We start from the raw sequence: 22,763 nt of genomic DNA, 5'->3' as shown, positions 1-22,763 counted from the left end.
CTTGTACAGTACATCCCACAAGCTGTATGGGAGTTTCTGGCGCGGAAGGGTGGAATTTCTTGCGAAAATCTGCATTTGATAGAGGCGCGGATTCGGGACTTGGCTTGATCTTCGGATAATTCTGGGAATGGAGAGCATATTGAATCAGCTGGCGTTGTGAGTAGTGATTATGGGTGCGAGCGTTGAATAGGTTGTGAGACGTATTTGGGGAATAGTCTACAAAGAGGGGAGTAATATGGATAATGGATAGTTAAAGAAGAGCTTCTGCAGATTTTGGCGCTTAGGTCAGAAGCACAAGGGGCATACGGGCTGGAAATCTATTAACTCTAGAAGCTATTTTCCTATAATGGTTAGTTGTAGCAGGTGAGTGGCATGTAGCCGCCTGCTCGAGTAGATAATAGTGAGAATGGGTACCGTGAATCCTTAACCCCGATGGGTAGGCTGGTTCTAAGAAAGTAATACCATGGTAGGTACGTACTTATACTAGTAGTGTTTACTAGTTTAGACAGTACTACAGCGAGGTTCGTAAGCTCGCGGGTCGTAAGCGTGCAATTACCTGTATTTGTAATTGACGCCAAGAACAGGTCAACTTGCTTAATAATTCTCATTCCAAGGTCCCTCCTATTTCTGCAGACGAATCCTCGTCTTCTTTCGTTTCCTGGGAGATCTACAAACTATCGTACCTGAATCCTCACATATCTGTGATCTCAAAATGTTAGCACTTACCTCCTCAACGGGCAAGCTGGGCAGTGCAGTCCTTCGCTCACTCTTAGAGCACAAACTGGTTGACCCCCAAAACCTTATCCTCCTCACATCCTCTTCCATTGATGCTCCTTCTCTCGCCCCTTATAAATCTGCCGGGACCCAAGCCCGTTCCATCAACTACGAGTCCCCTACACCAGAGACGTTTGCCGGGGCTACGAGTATCCTCGTAGTCTCCACACCCCGCATATCTATGGATTTCAACAACGCCCCATTAGGCAGCGGACGAGAAAAACACCACATCGCAGTCATAAATGCTGCAGTTGCGGGAGGGGTCAAACATATTTTCTATACATCCCTCGCGTTCGGTCCTCATTCGGAGGCGGGCGTCATGCGTGCACATCTCCGCACTGAGGCCTATCTCTCTTCCCTTCGCGAGAAGGGGAAAGTAAGAGTTACAGTTTTGAGAGAGGGCTTGTATAATGAGAGTTGGCCTCTCTACCTGGGCTATTACGATCTGAAGAAAGATCGGGAGAGGGGAGAAATAGTGCTTGGCGGGGATGGGAAGATTTGTTGGACGAGTATTCCGGATTTGGGACTTGCTACAGCGTTAGTTATTTCGGATGACAAGGCAGGTGAGAAGTATGATGGGAAGACGATGTATTTGTCGAGTTCGCCCGATGGTGCGAAAACTTTGCAGGAGATCGCTGAATTGGTGGGAAAGGAGAGGGGAGCGGAATTGACAGTCAAGGTTGTGAGCAGAGAAGAGCATGTGAGGTATTATGTTGAACAGAAAGGAATGGAGGAGCCGTCTGTAGAGTGGTGGTCAAGTACTTATCCAGCGTTGGAGAAGGGGGAGTGTATCATTCATGATACGACTCTGACTGATCTGTTGAGTACGAAGGGCGTGAAGCCACAGAAAGTAGAGGAGACGGTTAAGGAAATGTTGGCTGCATAGAATAGACGACATTTGAGAACTTGAGTAACATAACCAGTCCGCAGAAATGCGTGAGGCAGCAGATGAAATAAAGCGGCATTACGAGTCATACCATAGAGTCGTGTTGAAATCTTGACGGCCTATTAGCCCAAAATCAATTACTTCCTTGTAAATCTTGAACATTGTTAGATCTTGTATTTCACTACAGCCCCAACTCTCACTTGAGGTTACTGGGTATTCAGTACTTGGGAAAATGCCCATGCGGAAATGAGTGAAGGGCAAGACAGTGCTTGATACAGGACATTACGGAAAATCGCGATCGACGCCTTCTGCTAGGTGTAGCCTCGCTTTCAATAAGCCCATCTAGAAAGTTTCAATATTGAATCTTGATTTGAGTAAAACCCCTTTGCATTTCGAGTGTGGGCACTGCTGAAATGGAATGGTTAAGGGAACCCTAGTGTGACGATACCAAGCTTCGTCCTCGCCTGGCTAATATGGAATATCGTGTGGCGTTTCATTTGACCCTGAGGCATATAAAAGAGTTCAAATCTGTATCTGATTTCATTTCTTGTAGACGAGCTTATTTGGGTATCAATATAATTTCAAACCGCGGACGACCGTCAACTCCAGATCTTCTATCATCAGTTGATATGTGTGTCAAAAAGACCAAACATTCGCTCCCATCTCCGACCTTCTCCAGCGTTGGCTTTCGATGGATCGTCCTCGGGCACTTTAACACCATATTGTCTGATACAACAAGTAAACGGCTTATTCCTCGGGACAAGTTCTGACTCGTCATTTTGATTCGACTTGGGAAGAATTATTTCGTGGGGCAGTTCATCTTCAGCGTCGCTGTCGTCTGCATCTGGCTGGTCACCCGCCCTGGGTCTTCGTAATGATTCTGAGGTTGAACTTTGGAAAGATGATGGGGGCAGATCTGCCTTCTTCGCTAATTGGAGCTTCGCAGACTTCTGTTCCTCTAGGTCACCCCATAATTTGAAAAGCTGCTCCCGGAGAGCGTTTAGAAGTTGTCGGTCTCCTCGAAGACTGCTCTGCATTAGAAATAAAACGAGGAAGAGCCAACAGGACACTCACCTAGTGGCATCTTCATCTAAACCTAGCAGATATTGCGCAGAGAAATTATCGACTATTAGCCATATTCGATCCTTGCAGTGTGTTATACTAGCATCCTCCACCTGCAAAGCAAACCTCCATTCCCAAGCATTCTTAGCGAACCCTCTCCCACTTTTGAAGATGCGCCGTTCTTCCTCAAGATCTGTATCCTCGCCGCCGCTGTAGTCTGATAGGATGTCATACTCGGAAGCACGGTGCCCTACAGTAAAGTCCTCGAGGTTATCCGGAAAATAATCGACGACTCGGACATTAGCTTTATAGTTGCAGATTGTAAATGGAGAGGCGTATTCTCGGCCATTATCACCTATCATAAGTTTTCGAGGCTTCAAAATCTCAGCAAACGATACAATTGGTTGGTCCGGATGAGCGCATGTTACTGACTACTGCGTAAGTGAATATTCGATGAGCATAAAGAGGACTCACTGTTTTCATTCAGCCCTAACTTCTTCCCAAGCCTTGCATCAATTGCTGCTGCTTTCTGCTCTGCCGCTGCCCGCCTTTCCTTCCGGCGTTTCTTCGAATTCATTGCATCACCACCTGGCGCTTTCCGTTTATCCCCCGATGCATCTTCACTAAGGATCGCCTTCTTCTGCGTTTTGAATTTTTGCCACCACGCATGTTTACGAGCCACTGCTTCTTCCCATCTAGGATCATTCTGCTCATCCTCTGCTGACCATTTGATAACCTCCACCTGAACCTTGCCTTCGAAGCGGTCGCGGTCTCCACGTAGCTTGCCTTCAAGATAACCACTGGTATCTTTAATTTGCACGTTGCGAAGCAAAACCCAGTGGTTTTCCTTAACTTTCTCCCGGAAAAACTCGGCATTCTCATCGAACACTGTGAGTTGAATAGATAGCTTGCCGTAAGGGCCTGGCCATGCCTGATCAGTTTCGGAGCGGGGCTTCCGCTTGACATACCTATACTCGTCTTCATCGCGGTCGTTGGGTGGTGGATTTTCGCCCCAAGCGTAATTATAGAACTTATTATTGGGTGTATAGTCTGACATGTAGACTGTTATCCTTTCCGAGTTATTGTCATAGACTTTTATGACCTCGCCCAAGATGTTGTAGAAGCAGTCCGGTTTCAAATCTTTCATGAGGCTGAATTTGTCTTTCACGGTCGATGCTTGAGCGGCCTTCACTTGGAATTCGGTATCAGAAGGTAGATCTAGGTCACCGACATGCTTATTCGCCGATATGACATATTTTGTCTCCGTAACGTTAGGACGCTTAGTTTTCGACGGTGATGCTGATGACCAAGGGGCATCCAGAGCCAGGGAGAGGTCACGTGGCACCCTCGAATGTTGGAGGATGTGAAATTCCGAAACTTTGTTAGCTAGAAGCGTTATGGCCCCACCGTACATTTGAACCTGTCGAATAGTAAGACAAAAAATCCCCCTAGGATATTGTAGAATAACTAACTTTAGCATTGCGAACTAGAACTACGTCAGACGGACCAAATATGCTGGGCAAGTGTTTCAAGGGCCAGAAAATGTTAATCTTCATTCCAAATGCTTCAAACTTGACAGAGAGGTCTATTATTTCCAACGTGCATTTGTAGTCTAGTAATCGTTAGATAAATTAATGTTTAATGAGTCAAGAACTTACCTGTACCCCTGGTTTGAATGGGCGATTGGTAGTCTTTAAGAAAGCCAATAACACCCACAAAAGTGCCCTTCTTGACCTGATCATTTGGCATATCCTTGATTTCTCGAATACTTTTAAATCCAGGGGGTAGGGGAAGTGGTAGTTCAGATTGACCAGACGTACAGTCTTGGTCTTGGTTGCTATCCATCTTGGCGGTGCATTTTATTCTGTAGTGGCATGGAAAATGTTGGTGACGTGTACCTAGGAGACTTTGATGGGTGGATCTGGAGGATAGCAGCTGCCTATCTATCACAGGCATGTAGCATATTGCTTCAATTAGAGGGAGATCTGGGTGGATGGTTGGCAACCCTTCCTAGATATATTATTCAAAATCGACGCGTACGAGCAGCTTGACGCGTCGGTTACGTCAGCAGGCACGTGAATCACGGCTAAGGCTGAGGGGAACAAACTTTAGCACTCTTAAGCGAGATCACGTGCTGTCTAATGCTGAAAGCGCCTCAGAGCTTCCTCAAAGTTCATATTCAATCCCACTTCTTTCTCCCACAACCACCCCCCCTCAACACCACGAGCTGGATTCGATCCCATCATATCGATCAGTCCATAGCAACAGCAACATTTCAGATCAACAGCAACAAAACCACCCATTCTGACATCGCAACCATGGCGGATCGTTACATCCCGGAACATCGTCGGACTCAGTTCAAGGCCAAGAACACCTTCAAGCCTGAAGAGTTGAGACGCCGTCGCGAGGAGCAGCAAGTCGAGATTCGCAAGGCCAAGAGAGAAGAGAATCTAGCAAAGAGAAGAGGCATCACTGGTGCGGATGGTTCTCGACCTGGCGCTGCTCTAGGCGCAGAGCCGGACAGTGATGACGATACCGCGCCCACCGAGAGTCAGGTGAGTAGAGTCGATCGCACCTCTCGTTGTTCTTTACATACAGGCCAATCCAAAGCATTCCGACCTAGAAAATGTTTTATCAATAGCACGAACGAGTTTCTATCCAGTGATTTGTTTACTCTGTGCTTTGTTTACTCTGCCTGGTGGGGTACTGCCTAGCGAAGTTTTTCGCTTGCGCAGACTGACCGCCGTTGACAGCTCCACTATGAGGAGCGCCCAGATGAGATGCACAAGCATCTGTTCGGCGCGGCGCCTCTCCTCTGTTTCTGTAGATGCTTATGCTAACTTTATGCCTACCCATGTAGTTGAACGAAGACCTCCCACAAATGGTGGCAGGTGTTTTCTCGGACCAAATCGATCTCCAAATCCAAGCTACCACGAAATTCCGAAAGCTACTTTCTAAAGAACGAAACCCCCCTATTGAAGAAGTAATCAAGACTGGAGTCGTTTCTCGTTTTGTTATTTTCCTCCGCTCCCCTCACACTCTCGTCCAATTTGAAGCCGCATGGGCCCTTACAAATATTGCTTCCGGATCCGCACAACAAACACAAGTTGTCATTGAGGCCGGTGCCGTACCGATATTTGTTGAGTTACTGGGCAGCCATGAACCCGATGTTAGGGAGCAGGCTGTTTGGGCTTTGGGAAATATTGCTGGCGATAGTCCATCATGCCGGGATTACGTTTTGAGCTGTGGTGCTCTCAAGCCACTTTTGAACCTTCTAGGTGATAGCCGCAAGCTGAGCATGCTCCGCAATGCAACATGGACCCTCAGTAACTTTTGCCGCGGCAAGACCCCGCAACCCGATTGGAATACCGTAAGAACACAACCCCTCTTAAATTGATGACGACAAGCTCACACAGTCAGCAGATCTTGCCTGCCCTACCAGTTTTGGCAAAGCTCGTCTACTCCTTGGATGATGAAGTCTTGATCGATGCTTGCTGGGCAATCTCCTATCTTTCTGATGGAGCTAATGATAAGATCCAAGCTGTTATTGAAGCCGGAATTCCCCGTCGTCTTGTAGAATTGCTCATGCATGCATCTACATCCGTCCAAACCCCGGCCCTTCGCTCCGTTGGCAACATTGTCACAGGTGATGATGTTCAAACCCAAGTCATCATCAACTGCGGTGCCCTCCCTGCCCTGTTATCCCTTCTAAGCTCTGGCAAGGATGGTATCCGCAAGGAGGCTTGCTGGACCATCTCCAATATCACCGCTGGAAACTCTACTCAGATCCAAGCTGTCATCGACGCCAATATTATCCCACCTTTGATCCATCTTCTCTCCAACGGTGACTTGAAGACCCGGAAAGAAGCCTGCTGGGCCATTTCAAACGCTACTTCTGGTGGTCTTCAAAAGCCTGACCAAATCCGCTATCTGGTTAACCAGGGCTGCATCAAGCCATTGTGTGATCTTCTTGCCTGCCCCGATAACAAGATTATTCAGGTTGCACTTGATGGTCTGGAGAATATTTTGAAGGTCGGAGAGATGGACAAGGATGCCGCTGGTGAAGGCCAGGAGAGCATCAATCGATATGCTCTGTTTATCGAGGAGTGCCAAGGGATGGAGAAGATTCACGAGTGCCAGACCAATGCCAACGAGGAGATCTACATGAAGGCGTACAACATGATCGAGAAGTACTTCTCTGATGAAGAAGAGGCCGAAGATAATCTTCAGGCAGCCGCCGGCGGAGAAGATGGCCGATTTGGTTTTGGCAAAAATCCCGCACCCGGCGGTGCTGGTTTTAATTTTGCCAGCGCTAATGGTGGCGATTCCATGGATATGTAGATCGCCATAGAGCGTCGACATTTCGTTTTACCTATTTCGAGCTTCCACCCTTGGCCCCCGCACCACATACACCATTCTAATTCATATTAACGAGTACATTACCCTGGATTCAGCAACGCCACTAAACACGACTACACGCACCCTCCCAGCACCCGGCACCTCCCCTGCAAAAAGCCACTTTCCTATTTCTGATCCTGAATGTGACCGACTAGCGAAAGATTCACCGTCATGTATTTTCCTTTTATTGTCACCCCGGCACATTAACAGGAGGCGTTACTGTCTTTTTTGCTACTTGGCTTCTTTATATGCGTGGGATATGGTAGCTTGAAAGCTCCTGATCTCTGGTTGGAAGATAAATGAGTTTATGGAGGGGCTTACCTGGTATGAGCATGGTAGCTTGAAAGCTCCTGCTCCGTGTGGTTGATGCGAATGCTGGTGCGCACGAGTGGTGGGGAGGGATACTAAGCACATAAAATAACCATGTGAATAGATACGCCTATCTCCAATGTCAATGAAAAAGATCATTAATCAATCCTGTGCTATTTTTGTTATCTGTGGTGATTTATTCTCGCCTACCTAGGTAAGCTGGAATGAAGCCAGAAGGCATTATCCCCCAACTAATGCGGAAAGCTAAAAGAGAACGGGAGCTTGTCTTGCTAGGGCGGGTCTTCTAGCGGGTTGACAATAACTCCCAACCTAAACGCAAAAGGAAAGTGAGTTGCCCTAATGTTACTCAAGCATATCTATTCCAAAAAGTGGATTGATGCTAATGTTGAGTTGCAACCTAATATCTGCATTGTTCAAGAGAACAATGATATATGTGCAATACCAAGCATATCTATCGATGGAGGGATTATCGATAATTACAGCGCTGAAGTTACTCTAAGTTCCCAGTATGACTTTAGGGTAATAATTACTTCTTGCTTGGGAAGTCTTTCGTTAGTTACGGCGCTCTAGCTACGCTTGCCTAGCAGTCCGGTCTTGGCTGCAGCACCAAGTGGTGCGAATGCCTTCCAAAATTCTTGTTTTGCTGGTATCAATGCATGTGATTGATAACGTTATTTTTGTTCATAGTGTGATGTTGAAGCCCCCTGCATCTACCCATTATATTATTTTATTATACTTTTAATTAATTTACGATGATCGCTGCATCATCCTTTCATAATGGATGAAAGGACCCTGCTATTAACCTCGGATTTCCCCAAGGTATATACTGTTGGAGGCTGGGATGAAGTTTGCCATAGCAGAGACGAGAAGAAATGGTCAGACTGTAAGAGAAAAGGAGAAACTGGAAAATAAACTGCGACGGATGCTACACAACACATCTATTTGACTCGATAATCTTTATAATTTACGAAGTAGAAACCTTTTCGGCCTCCTTGTCGCCTTCGTCATCTTTATACATCCCCAAATATGTCGCCTTTAATCTACTCATCAAATGCTCATCTGCTGTCATCGCCTTCACACCACTGCCATTGACATTTTCTCCGCCTAGTGCCAACACCCTAACCATCTCGCTCGGCACCGGCTCTAATATTGTTGAGCTGATCGGATGACCGAAGTATGCAATACTATACCGATCCTCTCCTCCATCCTTCCCACCCTTCGGGAACACAACTCTATGAACAGTACTCTTCAGCAAGTTGTTGGTCCAGTGCGACAATAAGTCTCCGATATTTACTAGAATAGGTGGGCTTGGATCATTCTCTGTTCCAGGTGGGTTAACAGGTACCGGCGTCCATGCGGCCGTTGGACCGTAGTTCTTTTCTGCCGTGCGTGTCTCCGGCGGGATTATTTCCAGACCTGGTTGGCCTGGTCGTTGGAATAGCAATGTGATTGACCCGTAGTCGGAATGTGCTCCAGCGCGAATATCAACAGATGGCTGATAATCACTTCCCGAGGAGATCTGGGGGTAGTGGAGGAGTCGGAGGGTACAGCCACTGGGCCCTCCTCCGCGATGCCTCGAGGCAAACCAGTCTGAGCCACCAGCTTCCTCATCAATCTGTCATGTGGTTTCGTCAGCAAATATGTTCTGACTTGGCAAGAGAAGCGCCGGTGATATTACCTTCAGCCCGATTGCGAACAGCTTCAATAACTTCAACATCATCGTATGACAATATTTCTGAAACTGATTAAGATTTGATTCGTTGGCCCGAAAACAAGGTGGAAGAGGTTGTTGAGCTTTGCCCTCAACAAACTCCCCGAAATTCATTGCTCTGAAACCCTTAGCTAAATTTGCTAATTAGGTAGCTGGTTGTCTTACTCTTTGAAGTCTCCGACCTATACATATTCATCAGCGTTGAATAACATGTTTAGGCTTAGCAAGGAGTAAAGTACCCTTTGATTCTTTGCGTCTAATGTCTCGGTATGCATCCCCGACCAGCCTCTATTCTTCAGGACTATTAGCAAAGAGAAGTCTGGATAGTTCCCACACTAGTGACACAAACATTTTCAGTGATCTTGCATGACGCTTTTTCGTCGGCGGGCGAAGAGAAGAACGTTCGGGACTATAATCGGCCATTAGCTATGGTACAATATTGATATATCCATGCATATCATACCAAATCAAACATATTTTCAATTGCTTCGATAGGTATATCCTTTCCTTGGTTCCTCACGTAAACGAACCCATATCGTGCCGCGGCATCGACAAGCTTCTCCGCAACTTCGGATTCCTGGGCTGCTCCCGATATGTCTATATCAATGATCGGGATTTGGCCAATACCGTTCTTTTCACTCTGAGCGGCCATTAGATTATCCCTAAACAAAAAGCCCAGACTTGGACTTCTTATATTGTTCGTGGATGGAAAGGGGAGAGCGAGGAGGAGGGGTTGATTGTTGTCAGCACGATAAGCTTATCTATTACTGTAGTCACGTGTACCATCACAGCTAGTTCTAAATCCTTGTGGCACCCGCCCGGGTGCGCCACGGCGCTAGTCCCTATCGGGGGCTATACTTGTCCCTCGTACCTGGCGCTATATTTCTTGTTGATCTGGACCGTTAAGCTTTCGCTGGAGCTTCAATCCGCAACAACGAGGCTTCGATCTACAACAACTCTCCGAATTCCAATTGACTGTATACCGATCGAGCCGCGGGCTGCCTCATATTATCACCTCCGAACAGTCCCCCCTCTTCTTACCATCTCCTCTCACTTAGATCAGCTCTCCTTCGCACCCGCTGCGAATCCCACCAGTCCCTCATACCACAAAACACGACAGCCTCCCCGTCCTGTTCCCCCACCGCAACTTCCCCCCTCTTTTCCCCCCACCGCCACGCGAAATAAAATATACTGCTCTCCTCTGGTGGTTGAGAAGGAGTCCCGCCTTTTCCACCGCGCGCTCTACCGCGACCCTGTTTCGAATTGGAAAGAGCGTTAGAATAACACAGAATCTCTCTTGAGCCTCGCTCACATCCCGCAAACATGGCTCGTAAGTCACCTTCACCACTTTTCTTTCTCACCCCTCACTACCATCGTCTTGACCTCACATTCCCTACCCTTTACCGTGCTACAAAAAAAGCTATAATACTCTACTATGGAGGACACTGGCGGCGATCTCACGCCGGAGCGATCTCTGGACGATGAGGCCACCATGGAGCTGCCCCCAGGATCCTGGCAATACCTCCAGAATCTTGCTTCCTTTGGACTTCCGGTCATGGACTACTTTGGCGATGTCTACTATAGCACTGCCAACGATTGCCCCATCCCAGAGCTGCCGCTCGGAGTCCAGCAATACCTCCAGGGTCCCGCTTTCTTCGGTTTTCCCGTCACGCACTATTTTGGGAATACCTACTATAGTGGCAACGACAGGATCGCTATCCTTCCCAATGCAACAGTAGCAACTTTTTACCCGGCTGCAGCCCATGATACTGCGAATGCGACGGAAAATGCTAACGATAATTGTACAGCTCCATTCGAAGGCAAGGCCTACACATCACAGGATCTGTCGTAAGTATCCACTACCCTACTGGTAGCTACTCTCCCTGCTAACCATATACCACTAGCTCCATGGGATTTCCTGAGTTGGAAAATGCTCACATCGGCGTCGAGGCCACGAGCTACCTGCAAAACATGATCGACAAGCCACCTGCACACGAGCCCTTGTTGGCGGCCTTAGGGGGCGATCCAATGACCTTCAAACAGCATATCGAAGATGAATTGGACTTATGGAAGCAGCATAACATGACACCAATATTTGTATTCGACGGACAAGCAAGTGTTGGAAAGGATGAAATAGCTTTGGCCAAGGCTAAGGCTGCTCTGGTTCAGACACAGCGCGCGTGGGAACTTTACGGAAACAATCATCCTGATGAAGCAGTCAAGGCCTTTGGGGCATCTGGTAAAATATGGATGATCGCCTGGCAAAATTTACCCGGCTAACATCAATAGGTGCTGTACGCCCCCAAGACCTATACAGGATCCTTCAAGAGGTTCTTGCGGAACGAGGCTTGGATTTTGTTATTGCTCCCTTCAGCGCTTGTTCTCAGGTAAGCTTTCAGTAGAGTTGACCAGAAGATTAGTTAACGTCCATTAGCTTGCGTACCTCGAGTCACTAGAAACACAGTACATCGATGGTATTATGGGATCTCAAGAGCTGCTCCTGTACGACATTTACGACTGTGTCATACTGCCTCCTTCAGCCTCTGACTGGGAGAACCAGAAGTTCACTGGGATCTCCAAATCAGCCATCACCAAAAAGCTGAACGTCACGCCTGAGACGCTGTCTGATGCCCTTCTGATGATTGGTACATCGTTCCTCCCTGCCTTCCCTCCCCTCCAAGACCGTGAAATCATCACTCAACAACCATTTACTATTAAAGATGCTGCCAACCTCCTGAGAACGTCTGAGAAGTCCGTCACCACTACTTGCGCTGCTTTCAATGACATCCTTCAACTCCGGGACCCCAATTGGCTTGACAAGTTCCGGAAAGCAAAGATGGGCGTCAAGCATTGTGTAGCCGTACAAGAAGATGGGATTATCCGTATCAGGGATTTCGACCATCTCACCTCCGATAACGTTGAATACCTTGGCCTTCAATTGCCGCCCGAATTATACCACTACCTCTCCAAAGCTTTGATTGGACCTAGAGTCATGAATAGCCTGATCTCCCTCAAAGCTTTGGTGTTGCCATCCCTCGATGGCACTATTTCGGATGAGTACCGCCGTCTGGTGACCCGTTCGCTCGTTCCGTTGAAGGAAACTGCAGCCGCCTTGGTTGTCTCCAGAATTCACCGAGCCTTCCTACACAAGGATATTATACTAAAGTTCTGGTTCGATGACAGCTTGAAAGAAACCCTGATACCTCGCAACCTTCAACCGCAAACAAACCAACAGGCAGATACTTGGGGTGTGAAGGATGCAGATATCAAAGCGCTCGAGGCTGCCGTAGGATCTTCACCCGGAACGCTTTCATTTGCTGTGCTTTCACTCCAGCAGAAAGACTTTCCCCCCAAAACTATCTCCAAGGATAAAGTTGCCGATCTCAACTCCAAGTCAGAAATTTTGTCCAATGTCCTATGGCGCCTTCTCCATCTTCGAGGCTACGTCAACGATAAGCACGAATTAACAAGCTGGGGCAGGGCCCTTGGCACTGCGCTGAAGTCTGTCAATTCCGCGACGAAAGCTCACAAAGATATTCATCACGTTGAAGAGGCCGCATTTCTGGCCTTTGAACTCCTTCGGCTTGACAATCTCAACTCCCGAAACCGCCATCCTGAGCTAATTGGCGGGGCCTTGCGAGGGTCCGAGGAGGACAAAGAAAGCTGCATGCTTATTGGACGAGCATCATGCCTTCTCAAGCTTCGGCATCGCAATGTTGGTTATACGGGGCCCCTGAGCAAAAACCTACTCGCGTTCCATTCAATCATTAAAGCTGTGAGAGAAACCGATCGAGATCTGGTTGAAGCTGCAGCCGCGTCGATGTTCTTGAACAGCCAAGCCATCCGTGCCCGGGATGATTATGGAGAGCTGGGTCGAAGGTATGTGATCTACAAGTCATGCTCGTACTAAACGCTAACCCCGTCTAGTCTTCCATTTTCAGCGGATGTTGATATCGCGCTTGGAATCGCTGTGAAAACCTATCTGGATGATTTTGTCAAACTCGACCTCTCACCAGAGGAGAGAAATGCCGACAAAGCTAAATATTCTGAAAAGTTCCTGCCTCATGGTGTGGACTTTGCAGAAGATCTAGAGGTCGCATTCCGCTTCTTTGATGCCCTCTATGAAGGAGTCAAAACATTGGGCGATGAAATTGGCGAGGCAGATAGGAAAGCATGGGATGATGCCAGCGCCTATTTGGCCCTGAGAAGATAGGTGATATGAAGGGTTGGGCGGCACCGGTTTAGCTGTCTATACTGCATTGTTCTCCTATCCTCTGTATCTGTTTATGAACCAACTTTGTCTGCGGAGGATTTGGCCGCAGTGTTATGGATCGCATCTGCTAAGCATGCTCAAACACGTTTTAAGCTAATAGGCAGTAGAGTAGGGGAAACAGTACCTACTTATTAGTTTACTAGAAAAAATGCATGTCGTCAACCTATTTGGTATCGTGTGGCCTTTATTTTGGCTGCTATTATACAATGGCCTTTTACTTGGCTGCTATTATACAATTGTTCAGTGACTCGGAGCATTGTTCTAATGCCGGGGAGCGAGAGATGAACCAACCAGGGTTGCCATCATCCTCCCCTTTCTGTCAAATACTGTTGCTCCGGCAGCTCGGGCATTACTCCTGTTTTTCTTCGCTCTTGGGAGCATCCGTTTGTTCACCTTCCACTACCTTGGCTTCAGCTTCCGTTGCCTTAGTTTCAGCTTCCGTTGCCTTTGCTTCACCCTCCATTGCCTTTGCTTCACCCTCCGTTGCCTTCGCTTCACCCTCTGTTGCCTTTGCTTCGCCCTCTGTTGCCTTGGCTTCACCCATACTTACGTCCTCCTCCGTTATCTCAGTTTTCGCTATCTGGCCATACTTCCCGGTCTCCCACGCCTCGAGTAACCCACCAATCTTCGGGCCCCATACATCCTCCCCTTTCTGTAGATCATCGTACTCAAATACATTGTCTTTACCCACCTCAAACTCTCCTTGTCTTGTGCGCTCCAGTTCAGCCATCATGGCGGCGGAGCCCACCGCAGCGCCAAGATCGTGACATAGGGAGCGGACGTAGAAGCCGGATGTTACGGTCATGCGGATGCGTGCTGCAGGTGGTCCTTTAGATTCGTTCTCGGCTTGTGGAGTGGGCTCTGTTGCGGCCGGTACTTGCTCGGGGGAGGAGGATTCATGGACAGCTTCGGGTTGAGGTTCAGTCTCGGCAGCTTCTGGTAGAGGAGTTGAAGATGCAGGATCCAGGGCTCCAGACATAGTAGCTTGTTGTTCCTCAGTCGATTTCTGCTGTTTAGAAGCCGGCCGCTCAACAACAAGCTCATCCTGACTCTCACTCAGCTTCCTTTTCTCGGCCTTCTTAGGTTTGCCTCCAGCAGGCACGACATTCTCCTGCTCCCACAGCATATCCGCGAGTTTAACCTCCGCATGACCGGCGGTCTCCGTCGGGGCTTTATGATTATGTGTGCCTCCCTCCATCCACTCCAACAATTCCAATTCCAAAACGTCAACCGGTCTACGTTCGATTTCTCGCGGAATTGGCTTCCCCTCCCTGGCATACTCATAGAGCGGTTTCCCATTCATCTTCAACGCACTATATAGCGGTGGCAATTGCATGAATTTCCCCCTAAACTGCCCTAGCGCTTTCTCCACCTTCTCCTGTGTGAGATGCTCATAAGGCGCGCGGCGTAAAACCCTGCCAACCCGATCATACGTATCTGTGCTTGCGCCGAATAAGATCACGGCTTCGTATGTCTTCGTGCATAATAAGAAGTCTTGCAGGGATTTTGTGCCTTTCCCTATGCCGGTTATGAGGACGCCTGTTGCGAGGGGATCGAGGGTGCCGCCATGGCCAATCTTTACTCGTATTTCTTTGTTGCGCCGTCTTTTATTTTGGTTAGCAGAGACGCGCTCCCGCTGGGCAGCTTCGAAGGAGAGGTAGGGCTCGAAGAGTTTGGAGTGCTGGAAGTGCTTTTGGAGGTCGCGGATGACTTGAGCAGAGCTGAGGCCACAGGGCTTATTGATTGCTAGAACGATTAGTTTAGTTAATTAGGAATAAGGGGGAAGCTATGTACCAAAGACACCTTCTACCATCTTTCCCATGTTCACGCTTCTCCAGATAAATTTCATAATATCAATGACCGGCGTGTTCGCTCGAAGCAAGCATCTTAGGTTGAGTTTTTGCCAAACCGAAGTTTTGCCAAAGGCGGCGAAGCATGCGGCCGCATTTCGGTTGCCGCCCTAAGAAAGCTTAACCAGACTCGTATCAAGCACTGGATTTCCCTTCCCAATCCCACAGACAGAAGCTGCTCCATTTCCATTTATAAATCTAGTATTACTATTACAACAAACAGTAAGAACTATAATTCCAATACTTTCTTTATCTAAGTTTTAATTAAGCATCAAGCCGCCAGCAAGCATTGGGCCATCGGACAAGGCTACGTACTGCCTGAGGCCCTGATCGCCAGCCAACACCGCCCATCTGGAGATCAGACGCGTTGCCGAATTGCCATTCCGTCCTAACTTATCATAACTCACGTCGTCTGAAAATCAAGTTATTCATAACCATAATACTAATAGATAACGGCCTGTTTCTACAGCCACAATAACAACGACCCTCTTCCTCAATGACCGCCGTAATTCCTTCTGGGCAAAGGAAAGGAAAGGAAAACCGCCATCACCATTTACGCTTATAATGCCTCCTCGGACTCGAGGCGGTACGGCCTCGGAGCCCAGCACGCCCCAGCCCAATCCTCAAAGATCGAGGCCGGCCTACGTACCCATTCAGTCCGTCTTGAAGACTATCGACCCGGAGGATGACTGGCCTGAATTTGACGCTACTAATGCTGAGATATGGACTCTCGATGGGACGGAATGCGTTGATCTCCTTGAATCCAACCTTCGCGGACCGTTCCAAATCGTTGGCACCTTGCAGGTGGATAAAAACCAATCTCAATTCCGTAAGCCTCACAACAAACACATGTTATAGGGCTATGTACTTATTATTCACAGTTTCTAAGGGATCTTTGAGGAAGCCCCAAGATTTTGAGTCGCCCATTACGGCCTATGCTATTGATGCCACCCCAGATGCAGAGATCTGGGTTGGTACGGCATGTGGTTGGATCAGAATGCATCCCTCACCGCAATATCTTCCTATATTTGCAAAAATGACCGAGGCTGTCGAGATCATGTATAGATGTCTTGACATTGAAGAGGATATGAAGGATGCTAGGCGTATCCTAAAAGTTGATGGTCTTCCATCCGAGGTACACCGCCCCCGTGAAACCTTTACCTCCCTCCGTCCCTACTAACAACTCATAGTACGCGTTCCAAGATGGAACGGGCCTGACAGAGGAATCTACCGTTGGACTCTTTAACTTCCATGCAAAATTCATCTTGGCACACATGCATATCCTCCCAGATATGAGAAAGTCGAAACTTTTTATGTGGTTGAAGCAAAGATTTCCCGTATGTATTCAATTTTGAGCTCAATCGATCTTAGCTGACATCTCAGGATATCCTTCGCTCCGTAGTTGAGCAGACGAAGTCCCACGTTAACCGACAAAAATTGCAAACTATGCAGCAGGTCCTAGCTATACGACAACCACCACCCCCGCGTGAGCCATCACCATCACCATCGTCACCACCTACTCCAGAGTCAGAAGCTTCGCCTGAAAGAACCATCCTCTCATCGCATTCTCCTAAGCCGTCCAAAATTACCATCGCAATGCGGCCCGGCACCGAAAATGAACCTTTTAGAATTCCTCCGACCCAGATGATGCTTGAACATATCTCGTCACAAGATCCCGCCCGCTCCAACCTTACAGCGCCAGGTCTCTCTAACGCAATGTATCAAGATTTCAGCATCTGGTATCCACGGCTCGCAGCTGCCATCGTTCGCTTACATGCGCCCGCAGTCCTAGAGCAACTCCCGAAGGCGTGGAAGAAAACAAGACTTGCTGAATCGTTACAGGAGATGGCCAAATTATTAACTCCTGCAAGGCGTGCCAAAGAATTAGCAGCTGGTAAAACAAGAGTCCAGCGTCCCGCCCGCTCATCTATGAGCTGCAATGCTAAGGCTATCTCCGATGATGAGTGGCTACTCGAGGCCGCAGAATATCAAACTATTCTCCGCAGAAATAAGAAATCCAAGGCAAAACCAACTGCCAGTAGCGGCATGGAGGTCGGACGAGCTCCCACCGATAGAAATGATATGGATAATGGTAGCAAATATGGAGAGAGCGCGGCCGAAGTAGAGCAGAACGCAAGTTCAAGAGCCGAGAGCAAAGCTACGTTTCACGCCTTTATGGAAAGCATCACCTCACGATCGCGCACGACAACCCCAGATATCTCCTACGTGAAAAAGTTACCGCTGAAAACACCCCATTCCCAAAAGGCCCTCCCACCAACCTTGGAAGCCAAACCCAGCGGGAAAGTCACAAAACTCAAACCAAAAACTATCAAACGGCGCAGTGACGATTTGGACGACACCCCTCCCCACAAGCGGTCCCGACAACTATATTCCCCGACCCCAGACTCCGATATCGAAATGCCACCCCCCTCAATATCCTCAACACCTGAACGGCCCTCTACATCTGAGTCGGAATCTGCCTCCGAAACCAAGGGATCTGAAGAGATCGATCCAGACTCGCCCGTCTTCGTCCCCAAAGAACTCAACATGGCACGCGGCCCACTCGGCAGTCTCCGCTGCACAAACCCGTCTTGCTTCTTCCTAGAGCGTCAGCCGAATTCGAAAGAAGGACGAGAGCGCATGCTGAACCACTTCATCGACCATGAGAAGGAGGATCCGACTGTGGTGCTTGCGAGACGGGAGGCGGAGTTGAACCACAGGCCGGTTTCTTACCTCATGCAGAAGTTGATGGAGAGGGGAGAACAGGCCGATACCAAAGGAAGCATTATCCCACTGCCGATTGTTAGGAGCGGTGTTTGACTTTGATAGTCATTGAATGATGAAATTCAGGGCCCGGAGTTATAGATATAAGGGATGGGTAACGTGATTTGGATGGCGTTTTGAGGTAGCGGCGGGACGGCGGGATGGTGGGATACGTAAATATTTTACTTTTGACAGGTTGCATGCATGGATTAGTAGCTAGCTGCATGGATAGAACTATTTTGATACCCGTACTTAACACCCCATCGTACTCCTTGTGAACTAGAAAACTAGATTCATTATTTCATGAAATAAAATATAACCTTTATTTAAGGATTACATCACTCGTTCATTAAATCACGTACAAGGAAGCCATTTCCAATACCACAGGACAGAACAACCCCGTCTACTATTCCCTCCTTATCCTTCCTTTAGCAAGCTACGTTTCGTTTCGTAGTAATCTCCCTTATTGAACTTAATAGTAATAGACTTCACAATTATTAGTTCAACGCTAATTTTTAGTTACGCTGTATTTATATTAGTTTATGAAGTGAGATAGGTGGTCAGTTAGTAGCTGGGCAAAGAACGGAATAGAGGGCCAGGCAGTGTAGTATAATACTGTACCACCAGCAGACGGACAAGAGGAATAGGATAGCCCAGTTAACAAACTATTTGTGTCTTCGATTTTGTTCACCTCTACGGATGGTATTTATTCAGCGGGTAGGGTTTATTTAGTCCTGCTGTACCATGTGATTCATTGGCTGGCAGCATACATACAGCAATCGCGTTCTCCAAGCCTTGACCGATTAAGTGAGTAAATGATTGTAATTCATTAAGTATTCAATAGGTAATTCGAACTCATTGAGTGAGTTGAGTAGGATTTATGATTTTCCACGAGTGACTTTGATTCAATGAGTGATTCCATAGCCATACATACGTAAAATGATCCCGACCATCAACACCCCTTAGACCCTTTCGCCCGTTACTTTCTCCAGCTCTCCCCGTTCAGCAGGCTAATTCAAACAACAAAGAGAAAGTGACCCACGCGACATCATCCCATCTCACGATAATCTAACATTAATCCGCCAGACCTCGTAGTATCCAAAATTCGGGATGATGAGCAGACCAGAGCATCTCCTGAAGGAAAACGGCCGCCGTCTTATACAACGAATGCCGCCAACAAATAAAATTCAAACAGTCAAAACAACACATGGATTAGTAACACCAACAACAAACTAACAAAGAAGATTATGGAAATGGAAGGCTAGGTTTGATTCAGGGGCGTGATGAGCTTGGTATCTCGACCGAGGACCCGGAAAAATAGGTATTGAGGTGAACAGAGAAGCATTTGCGTTGCCCGGTTGGTGGGTTGACAGAAACAGACAGGGGTCCATCGTCCGCATATCCTTCACTTTGGTTCGTTTGCCTTAGCATTACCTCCGCTTCTTCGTATTCATGGGTATATGGTTCGTTGGTTTCTTTAGACCTCAAGTTCGTATGGGGGTGGGTTCGAGTAATAGTAGTAGTGGTCGACGTAAGGAAAATGCAGTTTCGTTGTCGTTGACGAATGGCTGATGGTATGGTTCGTTCGCAAATGTGGTATCGATCGTAGGTAGAACGCAGTAAAATGGAAGGCTGACTTTGGACTTCATGGAACGCAACGGAAACGCCTGAAATGCATGTGGTATTTGATATATGACGTTGGATGGGATCGATTGACCGAATGATGAATTTGGAATGTGCCCGCTTGCGTGCCTCGTATGAATGACATACTTCATTATGATAATAGGAAACTCGTGCTTTGCTTCGTTTGCTTGCTTTCTGCTTCCTTTTCGCCCTTTCTTCACTTGGCTCAAAATAAGAATATAACCAAATTCCGCAAATCAAATTAAACATTCCATTTTAAGAACTTAGAGTTGGGGCATAAGAGTATGTTACTGTGTAGCAGCCACACACCAATGCCTGTGGAATACCCACGCGCTCTTCTGGCACTCTTTGCTACAGTACTTCGTTCTTCTGCACCGCCGGCACTTAGCGAATTGGCGTGTGTATTCCTCCCACTTGCCACATTGATAATAGGCACATTGTCTGATCCCGCCCCGACTATCATCCTTGCGGCATAGATTCCGCATCACAACTCCAGCCCAGTATTGCATATCCTGGCTATGATGCCTCACAGTGAATTTCTCCACGAGAGGGAAGATGTTAAAGTCGTCTGGAAGGAGGTATTCCTCCTCTTCGGAGTCGCAGGCGGAGTGGGAGGATGTCGGTGACGAGGACGATGAGGAGAAGGCTTGGCTTTCGCTGCCGTCGAGGAAGTTCAATTCAGAACCGATCTTCAGTTTCGGAACGAGATGTGACCGCTGGAAGTAAGAACGCAAGTTGCAGTATTTGGAAACATATGCGAGTAGTTGGAGTGACATAAGGACGTCTTCGTCTCTGGGCATTGCAGCTAGGACTTGACCATTAGTTGGGGTGGGGCGGTCAAGGAGATATCGGGGAATCGTAGCATTAGGCATCGCAGGAGGTGTTGTTGCAGTTGTAGGTTGGGCAGGGGAGAGACCCATCGTTGGGCCCGTTGGGGTGGTGGAGCCATCCATCGCCGAGCGGTGGGTGATATTAAATGTCCCGGCATCTGGAGCTTCGGAAACGGTAGGGGTCGTTAACCCAAGCGGTGTCTCAACGGCTGTGAGCATGCTATCTCCTTCGTCCATGCTAATGTCTTGAATATTAACGGGCGACTGCATATCAGTTGCCCGCTCGGCTGAGATCTCGGCCTCTCCAGACTCATCGGAGGCCATGCTATCAGCATTGGGGTCTTCTGCCTCCCCAACCATGGATGCTTGGTGGCGAATCGATGGCCTTCTCCGAGAGCGAGCTGTGTGCGCTGACATTGACGTCGGGCGGACGCTTGGCGACCTTAACTGATTTGGAGGGAGTGGTGTGGTTGGAGATTCGGGCTGAGACGTGAGGCCACCATGAAATCCAGGGACCATTGACGGCAGACGATCCACATCACGGACGGGTCTGAGATTAAACCCATCGGTGGTATCCATTGACGGGACTGCTGTTGCGAGAGGCTGAATATTATGGCGGGATGGAGGTAAGAAATGTTGTCGGGCATCTTGCCCTCTGTGATGATGGTGGTGGTGGTGGTGATGTCGGTGAGCGGCGAACGTAGTTCTTTCAGGAGGGGAAGTAAGAGCGAATTGAGGTCCGGTTGGAGTCGTGTCCATGGCATCTGAACGTGCGGTCAAGGGAGCATCCCCAAGATTTGCTGGGATATCAATCGATGGCGGGGGAGCTTGTCGGCGTGACGCACGAAATTCTGATTCGAATCGTGAAGCACGGTTTCCGAACGAGGCGCCTTTGTGAGAGCTTCTCTGCTCGCCTCGGGAGCCGCTAGCACGCGATTCCTGAAGTGCCTTGCTTTTCGCCTCCTCCGCTTTCTCGCGGCATCTATCTACGACCTTGATGTAATTATCGAGTATTGTTGCAATCACTGGGACCATATCTGCCTCTACGACTCTGGTGCGGACGTTCTCGGACCCTCTGACCCCGATATTGACAACGCATTGGAAGGCCAAATTCCATTTCCAAATGTCCATCATATCCTTGCTTCTGCCCGCCTTGAGAAGGCATACCAATCGTTCGACACCTCCATCGACGGTTAGGATATCCCTTATGCGGGCGGAGGAGGTGGTGAGGTAAGCGAGGTGGTTGAGCGAATTGATAAGCGGGAGGGTCGATGTGCAATCGAGAGCTCGTCGGTCATACAAGGCGGTGGTGATGCCCACCGATGCCTTGTTGACATTTGGGATGCTGAAATTAACTTCTCTCATCGTGAAGTGGCGATGCGCTGCCGAGAGTGGCGAGCGAAGGATTGAGGTTTCAACGATGGGGTGTTTCGGGTGGCTGTCAGCACTCGGCTTGTGAAAATGGCTCTGGTCGAGCAAGCAAACGCCGCGTTCTTCAGCGTTCGAGATGTATGTATGTGTATATTAAGCTACCGGCGTGCGCGAGGGGGGATGGGGATGATGTTGATGCAGGCTGGCTGGACGAGGTGGTCGGGATGTCGCTCGCGGTTGGGAGGAGATTTCAGGTGAGTCTGGGCATCCACAGGGGAATGATTGATGGGTGCAGAGAGCCGCCCGGTATCAAGTTCCTAGGTACGATGCATATGCGTAATAGACCCAGCCGAGTCGATATCAAGCTCGATGCGGTGGAGAGCGATAGAGTTGAGCACGGCGAAGGATGCTTCGAATCGTCGGTGTTGAGCTGGGAGGGAGGGAGTTGGTGACCGGTTCTCGCAATCAGTCTGGTCGTGTGGCGGTGGGCAATGCAGGAATTAAAGTCGACAAATCGGTGTATGCGGAGGAGGAGGAGGGATAGGGGAATGAGGGCTGCCGGCAAGGAGATGGGATGAAGAGGAGGCTGGAAGGGTGACGGAGGGCAGAGGGGAGAAGAAAAGGACGTTTCTGGAGGAGTTGGCGATGGATGGGTTGATGGAGGCGACGGGGCGCTGGGTGGATGTGGATGTGTGGATGTGGATGAGGATGGGCCGAGTGTTGCAAGTCGCAACGCTAACCCGCCAGCGGAGTTGGCACTCGAGCACCGGAGCCTCGCCTAAATCACAATTTCTCTGCTTTGCGTTGTGTTGCTTTGCTTTGAATTGCCAGAGTGTTGCACCAAGACAAAGAAAAAGAGACAGCTGTACTC

General features: G+C 48.6%; 8 protein-coding genes across 8 annotated transcripts; 4 read left to right on the top strand and 4 right to left on the bottom strand.

The window, feature by feature from the left end:
• Positions 1 to 712: 712 nt before the first annotated feature.
• On the top strand, positions 713 to 1,660 carry BP5553_04141 (Uncharacterized protein; the record flags this gene model as incomplete). The annotated part of the gene is made up of 1 exon (XM_032012764.1): positions 713 to 1,660. The coding sequence occupies one exon, from the start codon at positions 713 to 715 to the stop codon at positions 1,658 to 1,660; it is 948 nt and encodes a 315-aa protein (XP_031872457.1).
• Positions 1,661 to 2,280: 620 nt separating this feature from the next.
• BP5553_04140 (uncharacterized protein) lies at positions 2,281 to 4,567 on the bottom strand (the record flags this gene model as incomplete). The annotated part of the gene is made up of 5 exons (XM_032012763.1): positions 2,281 to 2,686; positions 2,735 to 3,149; positions 3,197 to 4,142; positions 4,195 to 4,334; positions 4,381 to 4,567. 5 exons carry the CDS (start codon positions 4,565 to 4,567, stop codon positions 2,281 to 2,283), a joined length of 2,094 nt encoding a protein of 697 aa, XP_031872456.1.
• A 473-nt stretch (positions 4,568 to 5,040) lies between these two features.
• Positions 5,041 to 7,063, top strand: BP5553_04139 (Importin subunit alpha; the record flags this gene model as incomplete). Its single annotated transcript, XM_032012762.1, has 3 exons — positions 5,041 to 5,277; positions 5,583 to 6,092; positions 6,146 to 7,063. The coding sequence occupies 3 exons, from the start codon at positions 5,041 to 5,043 to the stop codon at positions 7,061 to 7,063; spliced, it is 1,665 nt and encodes a 554-aa protein (XP_031872455.1).
• Positions 7,064 to 8,414: 1,351 nt separating this feature from the next.
• BP5553_04138 (Clavaminate synthase-like protein) lies at positions 8,415 to 9,813 on the bottom strand (the record flags this gene model as incomplete). Its single annotated transcript, XM_032012761.1, has 6 exons — positions 8,415 to 9,065; positions 9,129 to 9,279; positions 9,327 to 9,343; positions 9,401 to 9,454; positions 9,511 to 9,570; positions 9,625 to 9,813. The coding sequence occupies 6 exons, from the start codon at positions 9,811 to 9,813 to the stop codon at positions 8,415 to 8,417; spliced, it is 1,122 nt and encodes a 373-aa protein (XP_031872454.1).
• A 783-nt stretch (positions 9,814 to 10,596) lies between these two features.
• On the top strand, positions 10,597 to 13,374 carry BP5553_04137 (PIN protein; the record flags this gene model as incomplete). The annotated part of the gene is made up of 5 exons (XM_032012760.1): positions 10,597 to 11,009; positions 11,066 to 11,400; positions 11,451 to 11,548; positions 11,596 to 13,040; positions 13,089 to 13,374. The coding sequence occupies 5 exons, from the start codon at positions 10,597 to 10,599 to the stop codon at positions 13,372 to 13,374; spliced, it is 2,577 nt and encodes an 858-aa protein (XP_031872453.1).
• A 409-nt stretch (positions 13,375 to 13,783) lies between these two features.
• On the bottom strand, positions 13,784 to 15,256 carry BP5553_04136 (Uncharacterized protein; the record flags this gene model as incomplete). Its single annotated transcript, XM_032012759.1, has 2 exons — positions 13,784 to 15,180; positions 15,229 to 15,256. The coding sequence occupies 2 exons, from the start codon at positions 15,254 to 15,256 to the stop codon at positions 13,784 to 13,786; spliced, it is 1,425 nt and encodes a 474-aa protein (XP_031872452.1).
• Positions 15,257 to 15,848: 592 nt separating this feature from the next.
• BP5553_04135 (uncharacterized protein) lies at positions 15,849 to 18,104 on the top strand (the record flags this gene model as incomplete). The annotated part of the gene is made up of 4 exons (XM_032012758.1): positions 15,849 to 16,113; positions 16,166 to 16,419; positions 16,475 to 16,621; positions 16,668 to 18,104. 4 exons carry the CDS (start codon positions 15,849 to 15,851, stop codon positions 18,102 to 18,104), a joined length of 2,103 nt encoding a protein of 700 aa, XP_031872451.1.
• A 1,874-nt stretch (positions 18,105 to 19,978) lies between these two features.
• On the bottom strand, positions 19,979 to 21,886 carry BP5553_04134 (uncharacterized protein; the record flags this gene model as incomplete). Its single annotated transcript, XM_032012757.1, has 1 exon — positions 19,979 to 21,886. The coding sequence occupies one exon, from the start codon at positions 21,884 to 21,886 to the stop codon at positions 19,979 to 19,981; it is 1,908 nt and encodes a 635-aa protein (XP_031872450.1).
• Positions 21,887 to 22,763: the final 877 nt, after the last annotated feature.

The sequence above is a fragment of the Venustampulla echinocandica genome, assembly GCF_003357145.1.
Source record: "Venustampulla echinocandica strain BP 5553 chromosome Unknown scaffold_1, whole genome shotgun sequence".
Taxonomy (NCBI): domain Eukaryota; kingdom Fungi; phylum Ascomycota; class Leotiomycetes; order Helotiales; family Pleuroascaceae; genus Venustampulla; species Venustampulla echinocandica.
The sequence above is the reverse complement of the archived record's forward strand: the minus strand, read 5'-3'. Positions and strand labels throughout refer to the sequence as shown.